The sequence below is a fragment of the Apteryx mantelli genome, chromosome 23 (genome assembly GCF_036417845.1).
Source record: "Apteryx mantelli isolate bAptMan1 chromosome 23, bAptMan1.hap1, whole genome shotgun sequence".
Taxonomy (NCBI): domain Eukaryota; kingdom Metazoa; phylum Chordata; class Aves; order Apterygiformes; family Apterygidae; genus Apteryx; species Apteryx mantelli.
The window spans coordinates 459,655-481,421 of record NC_090000.1 but is presented as its reverse complement, the minus strand read 5'-3'; the positions used below and the strand labels follow the sequence as shown (position 1 = coordinate 481,421).

The 21,767-nt window shown below is 38.5% G+C and overlaps 1 protein-coding gene across 8 annotated transcripts in view; it reads left to right on the top strand.

Annotated features, from left to right (window-relative positions):
* USP28 (ubiquitin specific peptidase 28) overlaps nt 1-21,767 on the top strand; it is a 31,473-nt gene that overhangs the window by 8,841 nt on the left and 865 nt on the right. For 3 of the 8 annotated variants that reach the window (XM_067310289.1, XM_067310291.1, XM_067310296.1), the window contains 21 exons: nt 540-702; nt 1,758-1,844; nt 2,689-2,826; nt 3,268-3,341; nt 4,057-4,133; nt 4,536-4,684; nt 6,836-6,963; nt 7,133-7,228; nt 8,715-8,894; nt 9,594-9,817; nt 10,194-10,264; nt 12,241-12,469; nt 14,157-14,360; nt 15,300-15,439; nt 15,613-15,798; nt 16,703-16,798; nt 17,627-17,805; nt 17,898-17,976; nt 18,374-18,453; nt 19,605-19,728; nt 20,533-20,731. In XM_067310289.1, the coding sequence (XP_067166390.1) occupies nt 540-702; nt 1,758-1,844; nt 2,689-2,826; nt 3,268-3,341; nt 4,057-4,133; nt 4,536-4,684; nt 6,836-6,963; nt 7,133-7,228; nt 8,715-8,894; nt 9,594-9,817; nt 10,194-10,264; nt 12,241-12,469; nt 14,157-14,360; nt 15,300-15,439; nt 15,613-15,798; nt 16,703-16,798; nt 17,627-17,805; nt 17,898-17,976; nt 18,374-18,453; nt 19,605-19,728; nt 20,533-20,731 (2,903 nt within the window). Of the gene's footprint in view, nt 1-539; nt 703-1,757; nt 1,845-2,688; nt 2,827-3,267; nt 3,342-4,056; nt 4,134-4,535; nt 4,685-6,835; nt 6,964-7,132; nt 7,229-8,714; nt 8,895-9,593; nt 9,818-10,193; nt 10,265-12,240; nt 12,470-14,156; nt 14,361-15,299; nt 15,440-15,612; nt 15,799-16,702; nt 16,799-17,626; nt 17,806-17,897; nt 17,977-18,373; nt 18,454-19,604; nt 19,729-20,532; nt 20,732-21,767 lie in introns of those variants that run through there. The other 5 variants (XM_067310290.1, XM_067310292.1, XM_067310295.1 and 2 more) reach the window with 5 other exon arrangements.

Here is a 21,767-nt window from a genome sequence, read left to right as displayed (position 1 = left end):
TATAGTCAATCATTTCTTCTGGGGCAGCACTGCAACACAATGCTTGGAATAGAAAACCCAGGTTTAGTTGTGGCTTGTTCAATTCCCACTGTTGTTACTGACATGCCAAACAAAAGGAGACTTTACTGGTGTGGCACCTATTCAGGAAGCACCTTGAAATCTTCTATATTCATTCACCTCGCACCAGGCATCAGGTCGCTCTCCCCTTCTTACTGTGGATTGAACTGGATTTGTCTCCAATAACCACCAAAAATGCACTGCATACTAATTTTGCACCAGCTAGTGTATGAAGAAAAGCATGCACATCTTATTACCTTATTCTGTCTTCCCAAATTACCTTCCAATCCTGTTTCTAATCCACCTCATTTGAGAATTAAAACTTTTTTGGAGACAGATAAGACTTGTTGTGCTACATGCATCATCTGGCAGTGCCTGACTCGAGTGTCTTGTTTGTGACTAGAGTGGAATACAATTCCTCTAACTCTTAAGAATCTCTGTGAGATGGTGTTTTACAATATGATATGCATCTTCTGTGACAGAGCACAGGAAGCACATTCCGCTGAGAACAAAAATCGCTCCAAAAGGAAACGCTGTGAAGTTTGGGGAGAGAATCCCAAGCAGAATGACTGGAGAAGAGTGGGGGACTGGCCTGTTGGAATGAAAAACATTGGAAATACATGTTGGTTTAGTGCTGTCATACAGGTAATCTAATAGCAAAGTTCTTAATTCCTGCTGCCTTGGGGTCAAAATGTTTATCGGTGATAATTAAAAATACGTCATCTTTGTGAGGGGGTCATCATATGTAGATGAGTGAAAGTGACCATGCTCAAATTTACTTTACTAAGATTGCAACTATACTGAATTTAATAGAAAAACAAAAACATTCCCACCTCCATCCCTGTTTTCTTTCTGCTGTGAGGGCAATATTGGGGAGGTTCCCATGTTTCATTTTCAGATTTGAGAAATGGATCAAGCCTTAGCTTGAGATCCTAAAATACTTCTATTTTTATTTTATATAACAGAGATTTACTCTGAGCATGCTCAAAAAGAGCAGTTAGATAGACTTCGCATAACATAGATACAGATAGATATAATCTGTATGTACCTATGCAAATGTTTTTTGATGCAGTGATGTCTAAATACTTACTGGATGACAGAAGCTAGACTGGCAAAGTGAATTGATAATTAAATTGTACTGCAGTGATTGTTGGCTCAATATGTGGTGTATCAGATTGCAGTTAATGGACTACAGTGGCTTAAATGTTTGATCTAATAAGTAACTAGGCAAAGAGTATTATTAGTGATAACCTAAGCAAGAATAGACAACAGTAAGAGGGACTGAACACATTTGGCTCTTCTAACCATTTTACATCAGCAGATAAATGTTAATCATGTCTCTCTACCTTTGAAAGGAAATAGAATAGCTGTAGAAGTGCTCCTTTCTTAGTATTAGTGGTTCCTCTGTGCTTTTTCTGAGCTTGCCTATTATCTTTTCTGAAATGCTGATATATCCTAAAAATGACAGGATGAGATTTTGGTCTTTGAAAGGGCGTAAGGGGAGACGGTGGGTACGGATGTACTAGCCTGCCACGTAGACTGCTCACTTTTTAAATGTTTATTTAGTAATAGAGGACCATTGAAGAATTAGGAGTGAACAAAACAGCTGTAGAGTACAAAGGATGATAATGGTGCTTCAAATCGTAATGAGTCAAGTACTGACAGGTGTTGACCAGTCTTTAACTCTTCTTTCTTTTCAGTCTCTTTTCCAGTTGCCAGAATTTCGGAGACTGGTCCTTGGCTACTCTCTCCCACAAAGCGTGCTTGAGAATTGTCGAAGTCGCACAGTAAGTTTTCATCGACTAATGCTGTGAAGTGTCCCTCTTTTGTGGTATGCTGTCTTGTTCTTTCTCTAAGCAGATTTAATTTGAAATGGGTCATCTGAGACCCTTGCACCTATGTTAATGACTTTTAAGTTTTCTTGCTGCTTTAAAGTCAAATTTGAGAAATACTTCTCAAAGACAGAATCGCTGTAGAAAAGATCAGATGCTTCCCATAAAGCTTTCCTCTACGACTTTTACCTGAAGTGCTGGGAGAAATCTGTCCTGTGAAATTTCTTTGGTAGCTCCAGATTGTTTATTTGCTTGTATGCGCAACAGAAAAGCTGGTATTTGAGCCAATCTGAAGGTCTGTCTAGCCCAAATACTTTCTGACAGTAACCAGTAGAAGATGCTTAGAAAATATTTTTAAAAAAGGGCATATGTAGAATTATCCTTCCATTGTTATATCATTCCAGCTTCTGGCAACCACTGTTAAAGAAACTTTGGTGATTTACTTGCCTCTGTGTGTGCTCTTGATACTCTGAAAAACCAAAATTCTAGACAAAGTAAATCGTATAATTAATGCCTTTTGCTTTATATGTTAGCTCTTATTACTTCTGGCACTTCTTTTCTCTAGATTTTTTATTTAAGTTAATTTTTTTCAGTTCTCGTATGCATCTATCAGTAGACCAAACCACTTCCAAGAAATGACCTTACATGTCTTTCTGCTATTGTCCATTCTAATGTCATCTCTTTCCTTGGTTTGTTAACTTACCTCTTTGGATATGTGCATGTAACAGTTTGGTTTAGAATGCTGCTTTTATTGAGTTGCAGTAAGAGTTTTTTGTTTTCTCTTTTTTTTGCAATGCAGGGAAAAAGAAATATTGCGTTCATGCAAGAACTTCAGTGTCTGTTTGCTTTAATGCTGGGGACACATCGTAAGTTTGTAGACCCTTCTGCAGCACTGGAGCTCCTAAGGGATGCGTTTAGATCTGCTGAAGAACAGCAGGTAAGACCAGGTTAAAAAGCCTTTTGCTATCTTCAGATCAGCACTTACAGACGCATGATCCTATTTACTTTCATCCTACTATTACGTTCAAAGGCCTCATCTCACGTTTGTCAACTGACAAGCAACTGTCCCTGTGTCGTTTAGGTGAACTGTATATGCTTGCTAATTAAACAGCCAGCATAACAGTCCTCCAAGAGTGCCAGCTGGGTAGTTGGGGAGTTATCATAGTAATTTCCTCTGGTCTAGTTTTCAGGTGAGCAGAGTGTTCGTTATTGGTCTAAAATAATGATCACAGCATTTTAAGTTCATGTTTTTCTCAGATGAGTAGGTACAGCAATACCAGCTGGCCTGTATTTGAGTAGGTGCGTGAAATTGATAGAATATGAAAACACTTTCATGTTCATGTGTATGTTTGACTTTAAACTTGTGTCTCTTTTCTAGCAAGATGTCAGTGAATTCACGCACAAACTACTGGATTGGCTGGAGGATGCATTCCAGCTTGCTGTGAATGTCAAGTGAGTTTTCCCTATGCTCTTTTCTGAAATGCTTATATATCCTAAAAATGGCAGGATGAGATTTTGGAGTTTGACCTATCACTGAATGGAAATAGATTTTAAATATGACTGTTTGATAAATGGGAGGACTTTAAGTAAAAAATTGGGGTAAAAAAAAAAAGGAGTTTTTTGACTGAGGGTAATCCTCCTTAAGTAGGAAGTATGCAAATATGCTTATAAAATGTTGTATCTGCATTTCTTGCCTAAGTGTATGACTTTTTTCAGTGCCAGTGTGACCTGCAGAGTAAATAAGCTTTTTTAAGGGAACTCAATAGAACTGGTGTAAAATGGCATGAGAAAGTGGTCAGCTGATAGAATAACATTGTCATAAAATGAACGCTACAGTGTAACAAAAGTTATGTTAGGAAAATAGTCACCTGAAGTAGAAATTAAAATCTTTTTAAAGATCTTTCTTTAAAGATCTGTTCTTTAGAACTGCATTTCAAAAGGCAAAGTTTTAGCTTTTTTTTTTCCTTGCCAGTGTGAGTGGTATAATGCACCTGTGAGTATGAAAACGGATGAGAAGGTTCCTCTGTATTTTGTGCTTTGATATAAAACTTTACTTTTGGTTGTAGGAAGACTCATAAGCAAAGGCTTAGATTTTGAGCTAGGACTTTTTTAGAGCCTATAGCTGCAAATGAATCAAATGTGTGGGTTTTTTTCCTCTTTGAAACAGCAGCCCTGGGGACAAATCTGAAAACCCGATGGTACAACTTTTCTATGGGACTTTCTTGACTGAGGGTGTCCATGAGGGTGAGTTAAGGATTTGATAGATTCACTTTTTACTCCTTTGAGTGTTTTGATTTATAGCAATGATGATACATGATTTTGTATTTCACATTCTTGATGAAATTGCCCGGTTCTTCAGTGTTACAGTGAACTTGCAAATAGTCTTCTTTATAAAATTGTTTTTAAACTGTTTCTTTTATAAAGTGTCTTTTCTGAAAACATTAACTACTCTTATGTGCTCATCTGCTTCAGCATTTGTTTATAAAGAGGCTTGTCCTGATAGACATCTATACAGAGAACCATATGGAGTTCATTTCTTAAAAGTATTATATCAGAACTGATGCTTATCACAAGCTCTTGAGTCATCCAGGTTTTTTTGTTATTTTAAGTTGGTTCATGGGGTTTTGCATCTTTCCCCTTATTCAGGCAATACTTTTTCCAAGATTGAAACCTTTGGTCAGTATCCCCTTCAGGTAAATGGTTATCGGAACTTGAACGAGTGCTTGGAAGGAGCCATGGTGGAGGGGGAGATGGATGAGGAGACAGCAGCTCAGTCAGTGAAATATGGACAGGAGGTTAGTTTTATGTTTTGTTGTTGAGGTTTTGGTTGCTTTCTAAAAAAAATCCAATGCATATAGCACAGGGGTGTCTCACTGTATTTTGATAACTTTAAATGGCAATTGTATTCATTCTCTACTAACAACAAACAAAAATTTTCCAGATACCTGGAATCTTGCCTAAATGTATGTTAATGTGAGTTACTAACTAAGTCTTAGCTTATTTGTAAAGCTGTATTGTCCTGTATAACCAATTTGAGGAGTTTGTTTTACATTAAAAAGGTAAACATCTACTTCTGATGCAAGTGTGATAAAGTCTCTCTCTTTCTGTTGAAGCCTACCTGTACCTGAGTAGGGGGAGAACCACTGCCTCCATATTTTCGGAGGGTAAAAGTACAGTGCTTAACTCTATGGTATGCCATTTGGAATTTGTTTCTTTCTCCCTATTACAGTGTGTGTTTCTTTTCTTTTCATTTTCACTCTTATCTTCTGCCTGTGCTGATTTTTTTTTCTCTCTTTTTTTTTTTTAATTCTTCGAATCACAAGTCAATCATAAACTATTTAGCTGCAGCAAAGTAGAAAGTTAAGATGTACCGTTACATTCAGCATCCTGTATGTGTAAGAGCAGCTGAGAAGTTAGTCTAGAGAAAGTTTGGGAAATAATATTAAGAAATTTGCAAAGGTATCTGGCATGGATGGGGCAGGGGAAGGAATTTCAGTTCTATCAGAACATTTGAAAAATGTGCGGCTGTGGCTTAAGGTAGTAAAAGAAAAATAAAATCTTGTGCTGGTAAGCTGTGTCTGACTTTGGACTCAACTGTTTGTTAGTGGTTTTACTAGTTCCTGCCTGAGGCTGTTTAGATGCAATTAAAGCAGATTCTGTAGAAATTGATGTAGGCTGGTGCAAGAGACAAAGGGGAGACATGGGATGTAGGGAGCTTATCAGGCAGATTCTTTCCCATCCAAGCTTTTTTGTTTCTTTAAGTCCTTTACGGAAAGACAAGAGAAATTGGCCCAATCACTGGGCCAAGTTTTAATCGTTGTATGGCTGTACAGGTAGAAGGAGAGGGCTCTGGTTTTTATTTCTAAGAAATGTGACTGGAAAGAACTGTGCATATTTATTTCACTTCCTAAGATGTGGTGAATAAAGGACTGCATGGTAGGGGGCGTGGAGAATAAGGTGCATTTTGTATTTGGAGAACATGGGTGAGTGTACTGAAGCTCAGCACATCAGTGGGATTAATTAGAGCATATGTTTCTCCTACATAATAGGTGTGTAAAACCTTCCTTTTCCTTTTTTATGTTTTCTTGTTCTGAAGATTGGGCAGCTTCTCAAAAGGCTGTGCCACCTGGCCATTTCCTTCTAAAGTGTTAAAAATAGTCACCTTCATTGCAAAGATTTTAGATCTAAAAATGTGCTGTTGCACTTTGGTGTAGGGACAGATTTATTGTGGCAGGACACCTGACACGGATCATGCAAAGGAAAGACCTTAGTGTTCATCGTGAGTCCAACAGGGAATATTGTCTGTGTGGTGCCATGCTAAGGTAGGTGAAGTAAACTTCTGGCAATGAATGCTCGAAGTATTTGTGAACCCAGGAGGATAGAGGAAGTATAAATGCAACTGAGAATTTTTCTTTCAGCATGGCTCTTGGAAACAGTGTTTTAAACATAAAGAAAGTGGGTTTGTTGTCCGAATGCCCTAAGTTGAATAGTTCATAAATAGCGTGAGAGAGGATGAGGAATAAGATGCTGGTTAGGGACTTCTGTTTTATTGTTCATCATTGCATGAGAGCTGCATTGGAAAATAACTATCTCGGAGGCTCTTAGCTGACATTCAGAGTTTGTGTAGTGTCTGCAAATTTTGTAAAATTAATTAGTGGAACACTTAATATTCCTATATATATGATAATAATAATAAGCTGGATGCACCGGGCAGTGGAAATTAACCTTCTGGAAGCTATCATGAGGCTTCTTTATGGTAAAATTTTAAATGGAAGTGGAAATTTTAATCTCATAAAATTTGACTTTCTGACTAGCCACTCCATAAACAAAATGTATACTAAGTCAGTGCTTAAAGACAGACAGATACTTAGGAGCAGTCTAAAATATGCCATTTAGCAATCATCTTAAAACAAGTCCCTTTTGGGGCATTTCTGCTTTTGTTACAGCGCTGGTTTACAAAACTCCCACCAGTGTTGACCTTTGAACTCTCCCGATTTGAGTTCAATCAGTCACTAGGACAGCCAGAGAAAATCCACACCAGGCTAGAATTTCCTCAGACTATTTATATGGACAGGTGAGTTATTTTGTTTTACCATATGTTAAAGCTGTTGCTTTGTTTAATTAAGGAAGCGAGAAAGATCTTATTGGTGAGGAGGGAAGGGTTCTAAAATATTTATGAAAGATTGTAGATATTAGAAGTAAATAAATCTCACATGGTGGGTCTCTGTATTTTGTCTGTTTAGGTACCTCTACAGCAGTAAAGAGCTTATTCAGATGAAAAGAGAAGAAATCAAGAGATTAAAGGAGAAAATAGTGCTTCTGCAACAGAAACTGGAAAAGTAAGTATTCAGCTATTTTTATTTTTGTACCATGTGGAATTTTGTGATTCCTTCCTTTTAAATGAGCTTTTAAATAAAACAAACTTATAGAGGAAGGAGAAAACAAATCATGGGTTTTTTTTCTTGAAAGCGTGGAGAAAATTTTAACAAAAGAAAATTTAAGAAAAAAGAATGTGTGGGCTTTATGATGGAAAGAAACAGAGATGTCCCCTCTAGCTTAGCAATATTTCTTTGGTAGGTAAAGAGATCAATAGCAAAGTTCTTCTGATTTGTGGACAAACAGAAGATTTTATTTACCAGGTGCTTTGTCTAAAGCGCTTTTAATCAGCACTAAACCTACTTAAAGTTCTTTTAATTTTACTGAGACAACTCTGTGAACAGGTGGCAGGCGAACACTTGTACTGTGTAATAGTAACCTTGGTATTATGTGCTCAGTTCTGGTGGGTGTCATGAAAACAGTTTACATTTAAGTTTGTGTATAGTATACAAAGGCACTCATGCCATACGTTATCACAGCTGTGGCATATGTTTTGGTTCCTATTCAAATAAAAGATAATGTAGTGGCTACTGCTAAAACAAGTTCTATAGTTCACAGGGGTTTGCGACATTTCCAGTCTTTAGTCTAAAGAACAGAATAATCAGCTCTTAATGGAAGGAGTCTGGATGGTGTCTGAGCAGAGGTACAGTTAAACATTGAGAGACAGGTTTTCATAGTGGAGGGTTTCTCTTGTAAATGCAGGATTTCTGAGAAAAGAATAGATGAATGCATAAGAGGAACAAGTATGTGCTCTGTGGGCTCTCATTCTGTCCCTCCGCCAGATGTTCAGGTCCTGAGGAGGAAATTGAGGCAGGGCAAGGTGTCCAGGCTGTTTTTTAATCCAAATCTGCATATATTGTCATAAAGACAGTAAAAAGTTGCTGGGTTTGGGTTTGGGGATTTTTTTTTAACATTTAGGAGATTGTGTGCCTCATAATTGGCTTTTATTAATATTTATAATGAAGAGGTAACCTGGTAAAATTCCAGTTTGTTAAGCACTGCAGTTATTAAAAGGATATGGTAAAATTTAAAGGTAAGCGCTGGTCATGGGGATTGTGGCAACAGGGCTGTGTTATTCCACCTTCATAGGCCATGAAGGAGTATTCTTGGACAAAGGCTGTGCATCCAAAGAGGAAGCACTGACACTAACTTTAACAAATGGATGATTGAGAAATACATGAACAGTGTATGGCAGGATCCTGAAACTGCAGCTTTGTGAATGTTCAATGGGGGAAGATATACTAGGATTACCTGATATGATTTGTCTGGAAAGCTGATGTGTTCAAAACAATTTCTATAAAAAGACAGAAATATTATGTCAGCTCTCCATAAATATGTCATTGGCTGTGTCGCAAACTAATATGTAGTAGTTTATTTGTGTTTTTCCTCAGGGTTAACCAAACAGTCATATTTCTTCATTAATGGAATACATTGGTTTTTTTACTGAAGGTACATGAAATACGGCTCTGGCCCAACCCACTTTCCACTACCTGACATGCTCCAGTATGTTCTTGAATTCATCACTACAAAGCCAGCTGTTGTTATTTCTTCTGCTCATGACTCTCGGACAACAGTCCTGCAGTCCCAAGCTGAGTCTCATGTTTTGGACAGGCTTTCACAGCAGAATAGGTTAGTAAACAGAAATAAAAAATATTTGTAGGGGAACACTTCAACTTCTAGCTAAATACTCATGATTTTCATTCTCAAAGATAAGTGGATTATTTATCTGGGCGCTTTGCGAGCATGATGATGTAAAGTATGAGTGCTTGTGCAATTAGTCAGTAGCTGCTTTCCTCTTAATTTGGTTCTATTGTTTAGGTAAACGTAACACTGCATGGAGTCTGTTCTCTTTCCTTTTCTGGAGGCATTGCCATGTTCCTGTGTTTGAGCAGTAATCCTGAGCTAAATTATGGGCTCTTTTTTGTTAGAGTGCTAATATTTTGTTTCATCAACCATGGAAGTAGTATAATATTGGATTATCACAAATCTGCCCATCATGGTTGGCTTACACTCTTGAATTAAGCTAAGTAAATGAGTTCTTCAGTAGTAAGAGAAGGAATTTTTAGAGTTGTTCATTGTGGATCTGTGCTTCATGTGCGCAGATGTAGAGTTCTGTGAGAACTTTATTTGTCTTGTCTTAGATTTCAATTTGATTTGCTAAAGAGGAAGTACATTTTAATGAACTTGTGCTCTTTACATATTGTACCATCTGGAAAGGGAAATGGTGCTCTGGCTCTTGAGTAGTTTTTGTTTGATTTATTTTCTTTTCAAAAAAATCAAGAGAAACATTGAATAATCTGTCCATTACTATGGGATTTTGCTTCATAGTGTACTAGAAACAAAGAATACTAAGACGACTGAAGATACAGCTTTCTTTATGGCGCATTCTTCACCACAACAAAAATTGAGTACACCACTACAGCCTTCTGATTCACCAGCAGAAACAACTGACTCCTCACGCCCAGCTCCTCACATGGTTTCCGAGGAAGAGATGAACCTTGTTAGGTCATGTCTGCAGCGATGGAGAAGTGAGATTGAACAAGACATGCAAGGTTGGCCCAAAGTGTATTTGTTGTGACTTCCCATTGATTGCTAGCCTGAATTCCTTTCTGTTGCTTCAATTGGATACATCCTGAACTACTCCCTGAGGTGTTCCTGCTTATCTAAAAATGACTCTTCCATGTGTTTCAAGCTACATGTTACATACACTGGGCCTAAGCCTACCATCGCATAATCTTGTGTAGGTTTCAAATCTGGTGTTAACTGTATTTGAGAAAAGCCATGACCCTGCCCTCTATTAGTTAGTGCATGGCTTCAATATTTTTGAAGTGAAAGAGACCACAATAGCCTGACTTGTCACTAATTTTTATATATTTTACTTGTCATTAATTTTTTATATATTTTTCTTATTCATGATGTTCTTGGCAGATTTGAAAGACTCTATTGCCAGAATCAACCTATCCATTGAACAAATGTACTGTGACCCTCTCCTCCAACAGGTAAGAAATACAGCTTCATTAGGTAAATGTTAAACTGATATTGCTGGCTACATTGTCATAGTGGAAGATAAATGTTTGTATGGAAGGAGAGAGAAAAACACTACATGTCTTGCCAAGGTTGGGGGGAAGAAGGATTTGTTTTTAATCAGACTCTAGCTTTCTGGGGAGGGGAAGAATGAACGTCTTTAGAATGATGTTCTCAGCCTCACCCTTGCAATGAACCAGCAGAGACATTCTCAGTGTCATCAATTCTTTGAGAGAAATGCTTCATTCTCATGTTTTTACCCTATGTTCAAACTCCCATAGAGCTTCTGAGGTTAATAAATAAGTGCTTTTTCCAAAAACATTTAGAGCCTGAACTGTCTGTACTTGCAGAGAATCAGTTCAGTCATGCTCAAATACCTTTATTGGCACATGGTTGTTTATTGTTTAAAACGAAATCGAATGTTTTCTGTTAGTAGCCGTCAGTTTAAGTTGTCCACTTTGTTGTGTTTTAAAAATCCCAATGTTATAAAAAAGAGAAAGGTTACTGTAAAAAGAAGATGTTACTTTTTCCCTTAACTTTCTTAGGGAGTATAACAGAAAACCCTAACATCCTTTGACGCTCTTTCTTTTTGATCAAATCACAAACATGTATCTCTCTGCAGATACTTGATTTTTCTGCTCTGTGCAACCAAGAAGTCTGTTGTAGGCTCTCTGTCTCCTTTTTTTGGGAGAGGGAGCTAAGTGTGTTTCTGTTTATTTGGCCTTACCTCAAGAGATGTGGGATAAGTACTCTCAGCCAGCCACTGAGCATCCATTTTAGATATTTAAACATCCCAGGGGAGAAAGGAGGAAAGAGGGAAAAGTAGCTCCCGTATGCCTTTGTTCTGACGTTCAGGAGTCATATGGCAAAGTCTGACTTTTTTCCTTTTGTTTTCATCTTGGATGAATGGAATAACTAAATCTCTGCTATAGAATGTGCATTATAATAATATAATCTTGTTTGAGTAGGATAAGTTTGTTTGCTTTTTCCTCTTTCATGCTCAAGTTTCTGCCTGTTTTTAGATTAATTCTGTGTGGAGAAAAGTTTAGGTTTCAGAACTTCCATCCGTTATCAAATAATGTTTCTTAACTATCTTAATTGTGAATGTCACAGAGATGGCACCTTAAATGTGACCACTTTTTCCTCTACCAGCTAGGAACGGAGTTGGCTATAAAACTGTAAGTAAAGTATACTTCAGCAGGCCAAAGATACCCTTGGATCAATCTGGATTTCAGCTCATGCAGTTCTCTGGTTTTAATGTGGGGCTTTGCATAATGGGGCTCTGACCCATCACAGAAAGATGGAATTCAGAACCTAGCCAGAGACTGAATTGGAGACTGGCTCTAGTTAGGCACCAAACTTTGGATCCTGATCAAATACGGACATTGCTGGATTTAAGCATGGGATAAATCCAAGAGTGCTATCTGAGCTCAAGTTGTGTTACATACTTTGCTATAAGGGATCTTTGAGTGAAACTCTTCATGTTCCTGCACTGCAAAACAGGTCATTTGGCACAACGTGCAAATTGTTGAGAAAATTGAAGCAGCAGTGCTAACAATTCATACAGTAATGGCTCATAGATACATTTACTGTAGTGGTCTGGAGAATATTATCCAGTAATTAGAAGTTGGGTAGAGGTGCCTTAATAGCTCATCAAATAGCAAGTTCAGACATCACACTCTCTACATTGGGAACATGAAACTCTTTGGATGGCTTCAGTTTCCAGTGGAATAATTGGACATGCCTTTCAGTTTCATGATGGCACTTTCGGTCTAAGATGACAGCATATTGCCAAAAGAGAAGTCAGGTCTTACACAGTAGGAAAATTAGTGTATGAATCAGCAGTCCTGTACAAGGCAACAGCTGTGAATGTATTTACAGTTTTTGTATAGAGGTTAGACAACTTTGTTTACTACAAGTAAGTCTGAAAAATGTCTGTATGAATTTGCAGGTTCCCTATCATTTGCATGCAGTCTTGGTTCATGAAGGGCAAGCAAATGCTGGTCATTACTGGGCCTACGTATACGACCAGCCTCGAAAAAGCTGGCTCAAGTACAATGACATCTCAGTGACAGAATCATCGTGGGAAGAACTGGAGAGAGATTCGTTTGGAGGCTTGAAGAATGCCAGTGCCTACTGCCTGATGTACATAAGTGATAAGGTGTCCCGCTTTGTTGCAGGTATTGGAGCCAAAACTGCTGGTTATTTAGACATTTGTGTACTATGTTGTCTCTCTAACCCTGCGTGACCATTAAGTTCCTCAGCTTCTCTTTGGCATAGTATTATCCCTGTTCTGTAGAGGAGGAAGTACTGGGAGCCACGGGAATGAGGGAATGTAACTTGATTGCTGTGAAGAGGAGGAAGAGACTAGCTCTGCGGCACACTTAGTTCGTTAGACCTGGCCATGTATAGTTTTAGCATTTCGGACTGATACTTAATTACTAGTCTTTGTAACTGGCAAAAGATATATGCAGTTTTTGCCATTTTGACTCAGACCTTCTTGTTCTAAGAGTCCATCAGACAGCATCCAAATGCGTCAGAAGATGATGCAAAAAAGTTCACCCGATAAAGAAGTGATCTGTTCCGTACTCAATTTTTTTTTCTAAATCCCTAATAAAGTTAAAAACTGAAGAAAGAACTTTACTAGGAGATTATAGTATTTTATTTAATATTAATAAGAATAAATATTCAAGCTTCCCATTTGATTCTTTCAATACATCTTTATTGCTAGTGTTTGTCACTTTGACTCTGTGTAGTTTATATGGCAGTGCTTCATTTATAAGGTCACGTGGAATGTCTCCCACTTTATTCATGCCATTTTTATCTTGAGTTTTGGCTCAGCTGCTTGCTCTGTGGTGGTATCATAATACGCAACCTACACAGTCTGTCTTATTTGTGCAGTCTTTGCTATTGCATGAGTTGAGTTATTGGTAATGGTGACAGAGCCTTACAAGTGTGTTTGCAGTGCCAATGTGTACATAGTTATGTGGAGAAATTATTGTGCACATGGCACCGTACATGGCAAGCAGCTGTAGAAGAACCTACTAATCTCATGCATGGTTCGTTTAGATGTAATAAATAGAAACCACCAATGTAGAAATGTCATTCTGCTCATCGCTAAATGGTACTGATGAGAATCTGGAAGTTGTGTTCTTTGTGTGTCTTCCTATGACAGTTCAGCTTCTGAAATAAACCCATGATTTTTTTTTCCTATTTGATGTAGTTTTTGTTGTTTTTAAAAATGCTGTGCTTTTACAGTGGTGTATAAGAAAAGTAAAGTGTGGTATAGGGAACTGTCATTTTGGATTTGATTAAATTTAAAGACTTGTCTAAAACTGGTATTTCTTGGATTTTTTTGTGATATTTTAAAACTTAAAACAATACTGAAATAGATATAAAAAGTACTGATAAGTACCAGCATGAAATGCATGCTTTGGAATCCATGTGGTTCCTACCCTTATATGTTAGGTAGCATTGTAGATATGATGTCTCAAGCTGAATTGTGACCTTTCTGGCTACTGGCAGTTTAAGTGATACTCTCTGAATATTGTAGCCCTTTGATAATGATAAATTTCTGACCTACTGCATCAGTGATCACTGTTTCTGGAATTTCTCTTCAGTAAATGCTGTTCAGAGGTAGAACAAAGCTAATTTTTGTTTCAGAGAGGTTTATAAATCTGTCTTTATCTTTGTACTTCTGTTTATGGTTCATCTCAATTTATAGAGCTATTAGAAAGAGTTTTTTCCATTTATCTCTCAGCTGATTTGATTGTTGCTTTCCATAATATGGCAGATATGTTTAGTCTATAATGGTGTAGTCATGCTACCATGTATTTCATCATATAAAAAACTGTGCATTTCTTCCAGATGAGGATGATGATTCAGAGGTTGGACAGTTTCAGAAAGAAGTTGAAGCCTTGCCCCCAGAACTGAAACATTACATTCAGGAGGACAACTGGCGACTTGAGCAGGAGGCAGAAGAATGGGAAGAGGAGCAATCTTGCAAGATTCCTCAGATTGAGCCTTCACCTGCTTTTGAATCACAGGACCTCTCTTCTGAATCAGGACCAGGTGACACCACATCTGAATTTGTAAACGGTGTTGAAACTAGTAACAAGCAACTGGTCAAAAATAGCACTGGTTTGGAGCCTTACATAAAATCCTAGATATCTAGGAGAAACTGTTAATGAAGTAGCAAAGCAGCTTGGTGGAGGCTGCATCCTGGCAACAGGAAAAGCTATTCTACTATTTGTGTGTGTGCGTACTTCTAAGCTTGTCACCGAGTTTGATGAAATGGTGTTTTCCATTCATTTAATCATAATGAGCTAATTACAAAAATGTCGGTAAGTGAAATGAAAGTATTGAGCAGCAAATGTTGAGGTGCTGTTCTCTTGAGTGGAAGGGTGTTACTTAGCAATGCCTGACAGTATGTGCCATTCCCACTGAAAAGGCTTCAGGAGGCTTGCATGCACAAGCTCATGATGAAATACATTCACCTCTGGGATGAATGTAGCAGCTGTTAAATCATGTGGAGAAGTGCTACAAAACATCTTAGAACAAGAAAGGGAAAGCAGACTCAATGAAAAGCAAATGCTCATTAAAGTGTGGGATTTTGATACAACTGAGTAGCAGGCTTATTCCAGACTCAAATATGGTCTTAAATTGGTGTTTTGCATCACGTTGTTAAATGATGGAACAGTTTAAGGTGTGAATAAAGGCATAATTTTATTTTAGACTGTAGTTCCTGAGGACATGTACTTTTAGTAGACTTTGATCTTTTTAAGTGCTTTGTGTGACCAAGTTTTTGACAGATTTAAGATAGCCTGTAAATTCAAATATGAATGGTTTGGGAATGCCATTCACAGGTAAAGAAGGTGTTACATGTGCCTAATAAGTACGGAAGATGGCTGCTTTGGTCTCATGCACTCATGTTTACCTTTTACCCTCTGTGCATTTGGATTTGTGTCTTGCAGTTCATGCTCAGTAATACCACACCTCTGTCCTTGACAGATCAGTCTTCAGTCTGTGAGCAGAGCATGCGTTCACTGTCCTCTGAACATGCCATGATTGCGAAGGAGCAGACTGCCCAGGCCATTGCGAACACAGCCGATGCCTACGAGAAGAATGGCGTAGAGGCGGCTCTCTGTGAGGTGAGAACTGAGCCCTGGCCTGAGAAACAGCCATCTGTTGTTTTTGTATTCTTCTTAATAAACATCTGCTTTTTCCATTTCTGTAGCTGTACCACCTTTAACTCAGTCCACTTTTGCTTTCCTGTGTTTTGCTTTTGTTTTTCTTACTCTTTTTCTTCTTTCTGCTGCCACAGCCAAAGGAGGTAGACCCAACGAAAGCCCATCCGGGAGAAACAACCCTTACAGTTCAGGCAGAACAACCACAGGATGCTAAAGAGACAGTGTCTGCTGGCCAAACTAGCTCACAGGTCTCTGAAGTGGAAATCCCCAGTGTGGGGAAGATTCTTGTTAGATCTGATGCAGATGGATATAATGAGGAGGTACAGAACCCAGTGCAGGAGTTAATTACTGTCTGTCATTAACCTGTAACTTTGCGGTTAGTTGGCTTTGAGCTTTCCTAAGATTGGGTAAGATAGTAGTCTGTCAGGAAATAATGTTATTTTCAAAATTAATTTTCCCACTGTGGAAATAAGGAAGGCCAGACCAAATCTTCTAATAATTTCATCTCTAAATGCCATCAGAAAAGCAGCTCTGTAAAAGCACTTAATCGTTACATCTGCACATTGTTCCTTTAAGTCTTTGTTCTGTCACAGCTGTATCAAAATTGATCCTAGCTGTATTACTTTATTTACAAGCCTCTTTACTATTTTCAGTTAGAGTTTGTCCTAAGAAGGACTGCTAAAACTTGCAGTATCTTAGCTATGGATTTTTTGAACATGACTGTTTAATCCCCCTCAAATACGTACTCGAGCATCATTTTAGAAGTTAGTCAGTTCAGTCTTTTTCACAAGTACAATTGCATTTCACATATAGAAATATTGAGCTAGTTACTACATGAGTATGTTTAATATTTGCTTGTGTGAAGTTAGCACAATGAAGTGCTCTGCCACAGGCAGTGCTCTCTTATTTGTATTGCTTTAAAAGATTGCATGGGACATATAGGGGATATGATTAGTGTGCTTTGTGTTCTCACCTGTTGAATTTACAAACTCAAGGCTTGGAATGACACATTTAAGTGTTTGAAAAAAAACTGCATGTAAAGTGCATGTGATAGGTGGAATCAAATCACAACTCTGGCTTATTCCACCTGTATTCATACCATTTCTTTTAAACTTTATCTTTTGAACTTTTTTCTTTTCTTCACCGTGCCTTTTCTTCTTCTTCTTCTGTCTGTCATTGTTTTCCTTGTTCTTGTTTGTGTTTGTTTTCCTGCTTTTGTGGTAGGTGATGCTGAGTCCAGCCATGCAAGGTGTGATCCTCGCTATTGCAAAAGCCCGCCAGACCTTTGATCGAGATGGGTCTGAAGCAGGGCTTGTTAAGGTATCTTATTTGTTTGCTAAATCCAGTAGTATGAACGTCTGTTTTCATGAAATGAAGAATGTAGGCTATATTGACATATCGCAAATGTGAAGGGAACATTTCATGCAGTTTTTCTTTTAGCTAATGGCTTTTGTGACCCACATGTCTGTTTCTGTTCTCTTATTGTAACAACATATCCTTGTGTTCTAAACAATTTTTAGAGGTTGTAAGAGCTCCCCTCCTCTCAGAAGAAACAACAGCTTTTACTTACTTTTCACTGTTTATACAACTTATTCTTTTACTATTGGCAGTTCTCTCAGTCTGGATAATGAAAAGTAGATTTGTTTTATTTGGGTATCTATTAGAATCTGTTGTATAAGTTCTGGTATGAATCCCAGAAAGCAACCACTTAATTGAAACCAGGACTCATGTGAAATTTTTTTTTGGTCCTGAATATGCATGCTTACTGTAACCTTTCTTGTAAAATGTGTCCTAAAAAATGTGTGCATTGGATAGAGGGATTTGAAAGAATATATGCTGCTGAATATTGAAGCTGTTAGATTTTACAGGCAAAAGGATTTAAATAAAAATATGGCATGGGAAAAATCTCCTGTTATTAATATCCAGGAATATAAATCACTCTTGCATCTTAATACAGATATAAGAGGTATACAATAGATTTTTACAACTTTGGCACTTGCAAGAGGATTCCCAAAACTAAGGGAGTTGTATACCCCACCCTTTCTGAAAGGCATTTAGCCTACTATCAACTGCAAGCTTAGTATCAACCGCTGCAGCATTCAAACTGGCAGAAGAACGGAGGTTTTAGTGTGTGTATTTCATTGATAGGCGTTCCATGAGGAATACTCCAGACTCTATCTGCTTGCAAAAGAGACCCCAACCCCTCAGAATGATGCCCGGTTGCAACATGTGCTCATTTACTTCCTGCAAAACAGTGCTCCCAAACAGGTTGTGGAGCGAACCCTTCTTGAGCAGTTTGCAGATAAAAACCTCAGCTATGATGAAAGGTTTGTGCTTTGGATTACAGGATAAAGCTTTTCTCATCAGACACAGCTGGCATCATTGTTCTGATTTTGTCCTCTCTGCTTATACTGAGCAGGTCAATTAGCATTATGAAGGTAGCACGAGCTAAGCTGAGAGAAATCGGCCCTGACGATGTTGATATGGAGGAGTATAAGGTACGGGACCAGAATGCCACTTTTGATTCTTAATGTTTGTCAGTACTCGTGCTGTCCAAAGCAGCATGTGGGAAACCGGGAGTACAGTGCAGAACAGTGCAAGTGCATAAAGCAGTAGCTGGCGTGCCTATAAGTAACTTCCTTGCTATCTGAAGTTTGTGTGTTCAGAAAGTGGTGGTTAAAAGTAAGAATGAATACCTTGGGAATTTCCTGAACTTTTGGGAATGTGTGTGCAAATGACTAAATTGAGTTGTTTTATTTATGTCTTACAAGAGAATTTTAGACTCCTCGGAGGGTAAGATCTGGTACGCTTTTGGATTGGGAAGGAATGTAAAACTCTGTGTGTGCATGTTACAGCTGAAGCTGACGCTCTGCTTTTCTCATTATTCCTCAACAGAGGTGGCACGAAGACTACAGTCTTTTTCGCAAGGTGTCTGTTTACCTGCTTACAGGGTTGGAGCTGTACCAGAATAGAAAGTAGGTTAATTTTAATTGGATGTTTGGGTAAGATTAGCTACAGCCTAGAAGTACAAGCTACTTTGACAGTACTTACTGCTTCTGACCTGTGATGGTCAATCTGGTATTCGAGATGTGCTTTCTTCTTGACTTGCTAATAGCCTTTTCTTGAATGCAGAGCTGACCTCGTTCTACAGCTTAAATATTATGCTGAGTTACTAGCTAGGCCTCTGACCCTGATTCTTAGGGTTTGCCACTAATCTCTTCCTCAGTAGAGGTTTGTATTCTCATTCCCAGAGATGAGTTTGCAGGAATGATTGCCATCACTTTTTTTGCTCTTTGGAATCCTGGATTAAAATTAAATTGTCCTGTATTGGATGCCATATTTTGTTTTAAAGCATGTTTTGGAGTCCTCTGGACTCTTAAGAAGTGAAAATGAGTGTTTTTTCCCCACCAATGTTTTTGAAGCTGTATGTTACATAAATAGTGCAGTGCAGAGAAGGACAGCTCCATTTTATGAAAGATTTGATGTTTGAACTCATTTTTACAATACAGGAGAAAACTTGCCTTCTTCTAGAAATCGTTCACGGATGGGAACAGAATTTATATTCTGAGGTGGCTCTCAGTGATGGGCTGCCAAAGTCAAGTGGGCAGACTGACAAGAGGCTGGGCAGGGTGTGTTAGAGTTTCTCTGAAATGACCTAGTCTCTACCAATTGTTTTGATTTGGCTGACTCAAGAAGCTCAACCCAGCAGTTGTTTTCTTAAATGTTTTCTCACCAGTTCTTTTATAAACTAGAAATATGTAAAGCAACTGAAAATATTGTTCTGTGCACCTCTTTGAGCATTCTCCCAAAGTGCAAAGTTCTGGGACCAATACAGATAATGTGAAAGCTGGCACTCACATTCTGGCTAAATTGTACACAAACTTGTCTTTAAAGGGCTGTTCCAAAGATGCTGGTTTGGCACACTGGGGAAAAAGGAATGTGTCATTATTTGACATAGAACAACTGTTTATGCTTTGGTGAGGAAATGAAGTTTATCTGTCAGGCTTGATGTTAGTTAGCATTGAGGCTGAGTGGAAAATGTTTCCTGAGTTGACATGACTGACTTCACTGCAGCTTGTGACACTGATAAACCTGGTGGGTTGGACAGCTGACACTCTTCTCTTAGGTACCAGGAGTCATTGACCTACCTGGTCTACGCCTACCAAAGTAACACCACACTGCTGATGAAGGGACCCAGCAGAGGAGTGAATGAATCACTGATTGCCTTGTACAGAAGAAAATGTCTCCTGGTTTGTAATGAAGAGCTCTAAACTCATTCTTGGAGGGCAGGGGAGGGAGCAGCCTGCTCTGTGATTCAGTTCACTCACTGACTGCTAAATGTACATTGCTCAAAGAATCAGATCAGGCCATAATATCCCCTTGTATGAGCACATTTTATTAACGTGCTGCTTCTTCAGGGAAGGTTCAGATACTGCTGAACTTGCTCTTGGGTTTTAAATCTATGCTTTTCAAAAAGCAATAGTTGTATTATTTTCTGTCCATTAGGTTCCAGCATTGCCTTCCCCCCTTTCTTTTATTTCTAGTGTTAATAGCTTTCTCTCTGTAAGCAAAAGGTGATGCCCTTTTCCCTAGGGAAAAAACAGTATAAAACTGAGATTTGTTTTTAGTTCATGCTCTGTGGTTGCCAAGACCCCTGTAACTATCTCTTGTGCCTGTTACCGTGGCTTCTGCTCCTTACTGAGTGCCAGCGGTAGTATGAAAATCTAACAAATGATAATTTGATGAAGGAATGTGGGATACAGTTTTCAGGGAATCTGGGTAAAGGCAGATCTGTATCTTGGCATCTTAAAGCCAGAACTATATATATGCTGCCACTCTAATCCTTTAGCAGTTTGTTTTCTCTGATGTGATTCCTTTGATTAAAGGCTGATATTCCACAAGAATGTGGCACCTGGTTTTGTTAGTCTGTGTGTTTCTGCACGGCCATCAGGTGAAAGGGGCTGAGCCGTGTGGCTTTCCTGACAGCATGGTGATTACCTGATGTCTGTGCTGGCTTTGTAAAGGTCTGTCCCCTGATTTCCCTCCTCCCACAGAAGCTGAACGACATGGCAGCATCTCTGTTTGTGAGCAGTGAAGAGGCTCGTGTGGCAGAGGGCATTAACATCCTGAATGAGCTGATCATCCCCTGCATGCACCTCATCATTAACAATGACATCTCAAAAGATGACCTGGATGCCATTGAGGTCATGAGAAACCGCTGGTGCTCCTATTTGGGACGAGAAGATATGGACGGTAAGGAACAGCTGCTTGACTTCCCTTTTTGTACTGTGTGTTCCAAGTGGTTGGGATGGTTCCTAGGCCTTAGCTAGAAAGGAATTAAAGGACCGTTTAAAACATTTCCTTGGATTCTTAGCATTTGCATTGTAGCACGCTTGGGTATTTCTGATCAAGATTGTGCCAGGAGAAGTGTATTTGCATCTTCAACTGAATTATGTTGAGGAAGAGTTTAATTGCTGTTTGCTCTAAAGCTGCAGAAGGATTCCTGTTCATTGAAATGCGAGAAACTATTTTAAAAAGAATGGCTCAGCATCATCTGGGTGTGTTTTGTTTTTGTTTTGTCTTACTTAACTGAGAGTTTCCCATAGATGGCAGGTGAATGCTGGCAGATTTAATTGCAAATGCATGATTCTCTCCAGGTGGGAAGAGCAAGTTTTCCAAGTTTTCTAGGACACTGAAAATAATTTTTTCCCCATCATTGTTAATAATTACAAATTATTAAAAAGTATTAGACCAGAATTAATAATTAGAAATCTATCTAAGCAATAGTCTTGTTTACCAGCATTACAGAGGACTGAATGGGGAAACAGATTTCAGAGGATCTTTGCCCTGTAAAGAGAGGTTTGTTCTTTGTAGCTGAATTTTGGTTCTGGATAGCTGTCTTTAAGTATTTCCTTCTGCAGTCTGGAGCCATGATTCCTCTCAGGTTTTAAAAAAGAGATTGGTTTTGACTGCCTTGATCTGTGTGTGAAGGTTTAGGGAGTTCTGTTTGTTTTTATCATCAACAGAGGGTAAATTTGCTATAGGAAGATAAGGCAAAACCAGAGGTTTATTCTCAAAATACTGCTGTAGAGAATAAATCTTGGATACACTTAGGCTAATGTGCAAGTAGCCCATTCTTCGGTTTGTCCTAATGGCACTTAAATGAAAGATTTTAAAGAAACAAAAGTAGACTGTACCTCCTGTATCACGTGAGCTAGTTCAAGTGTCGCCACTTTCTGCCTACTTTTCTTCATCTAAAAGTCCTTGTCCTTTAATATGCCGTCTGAGG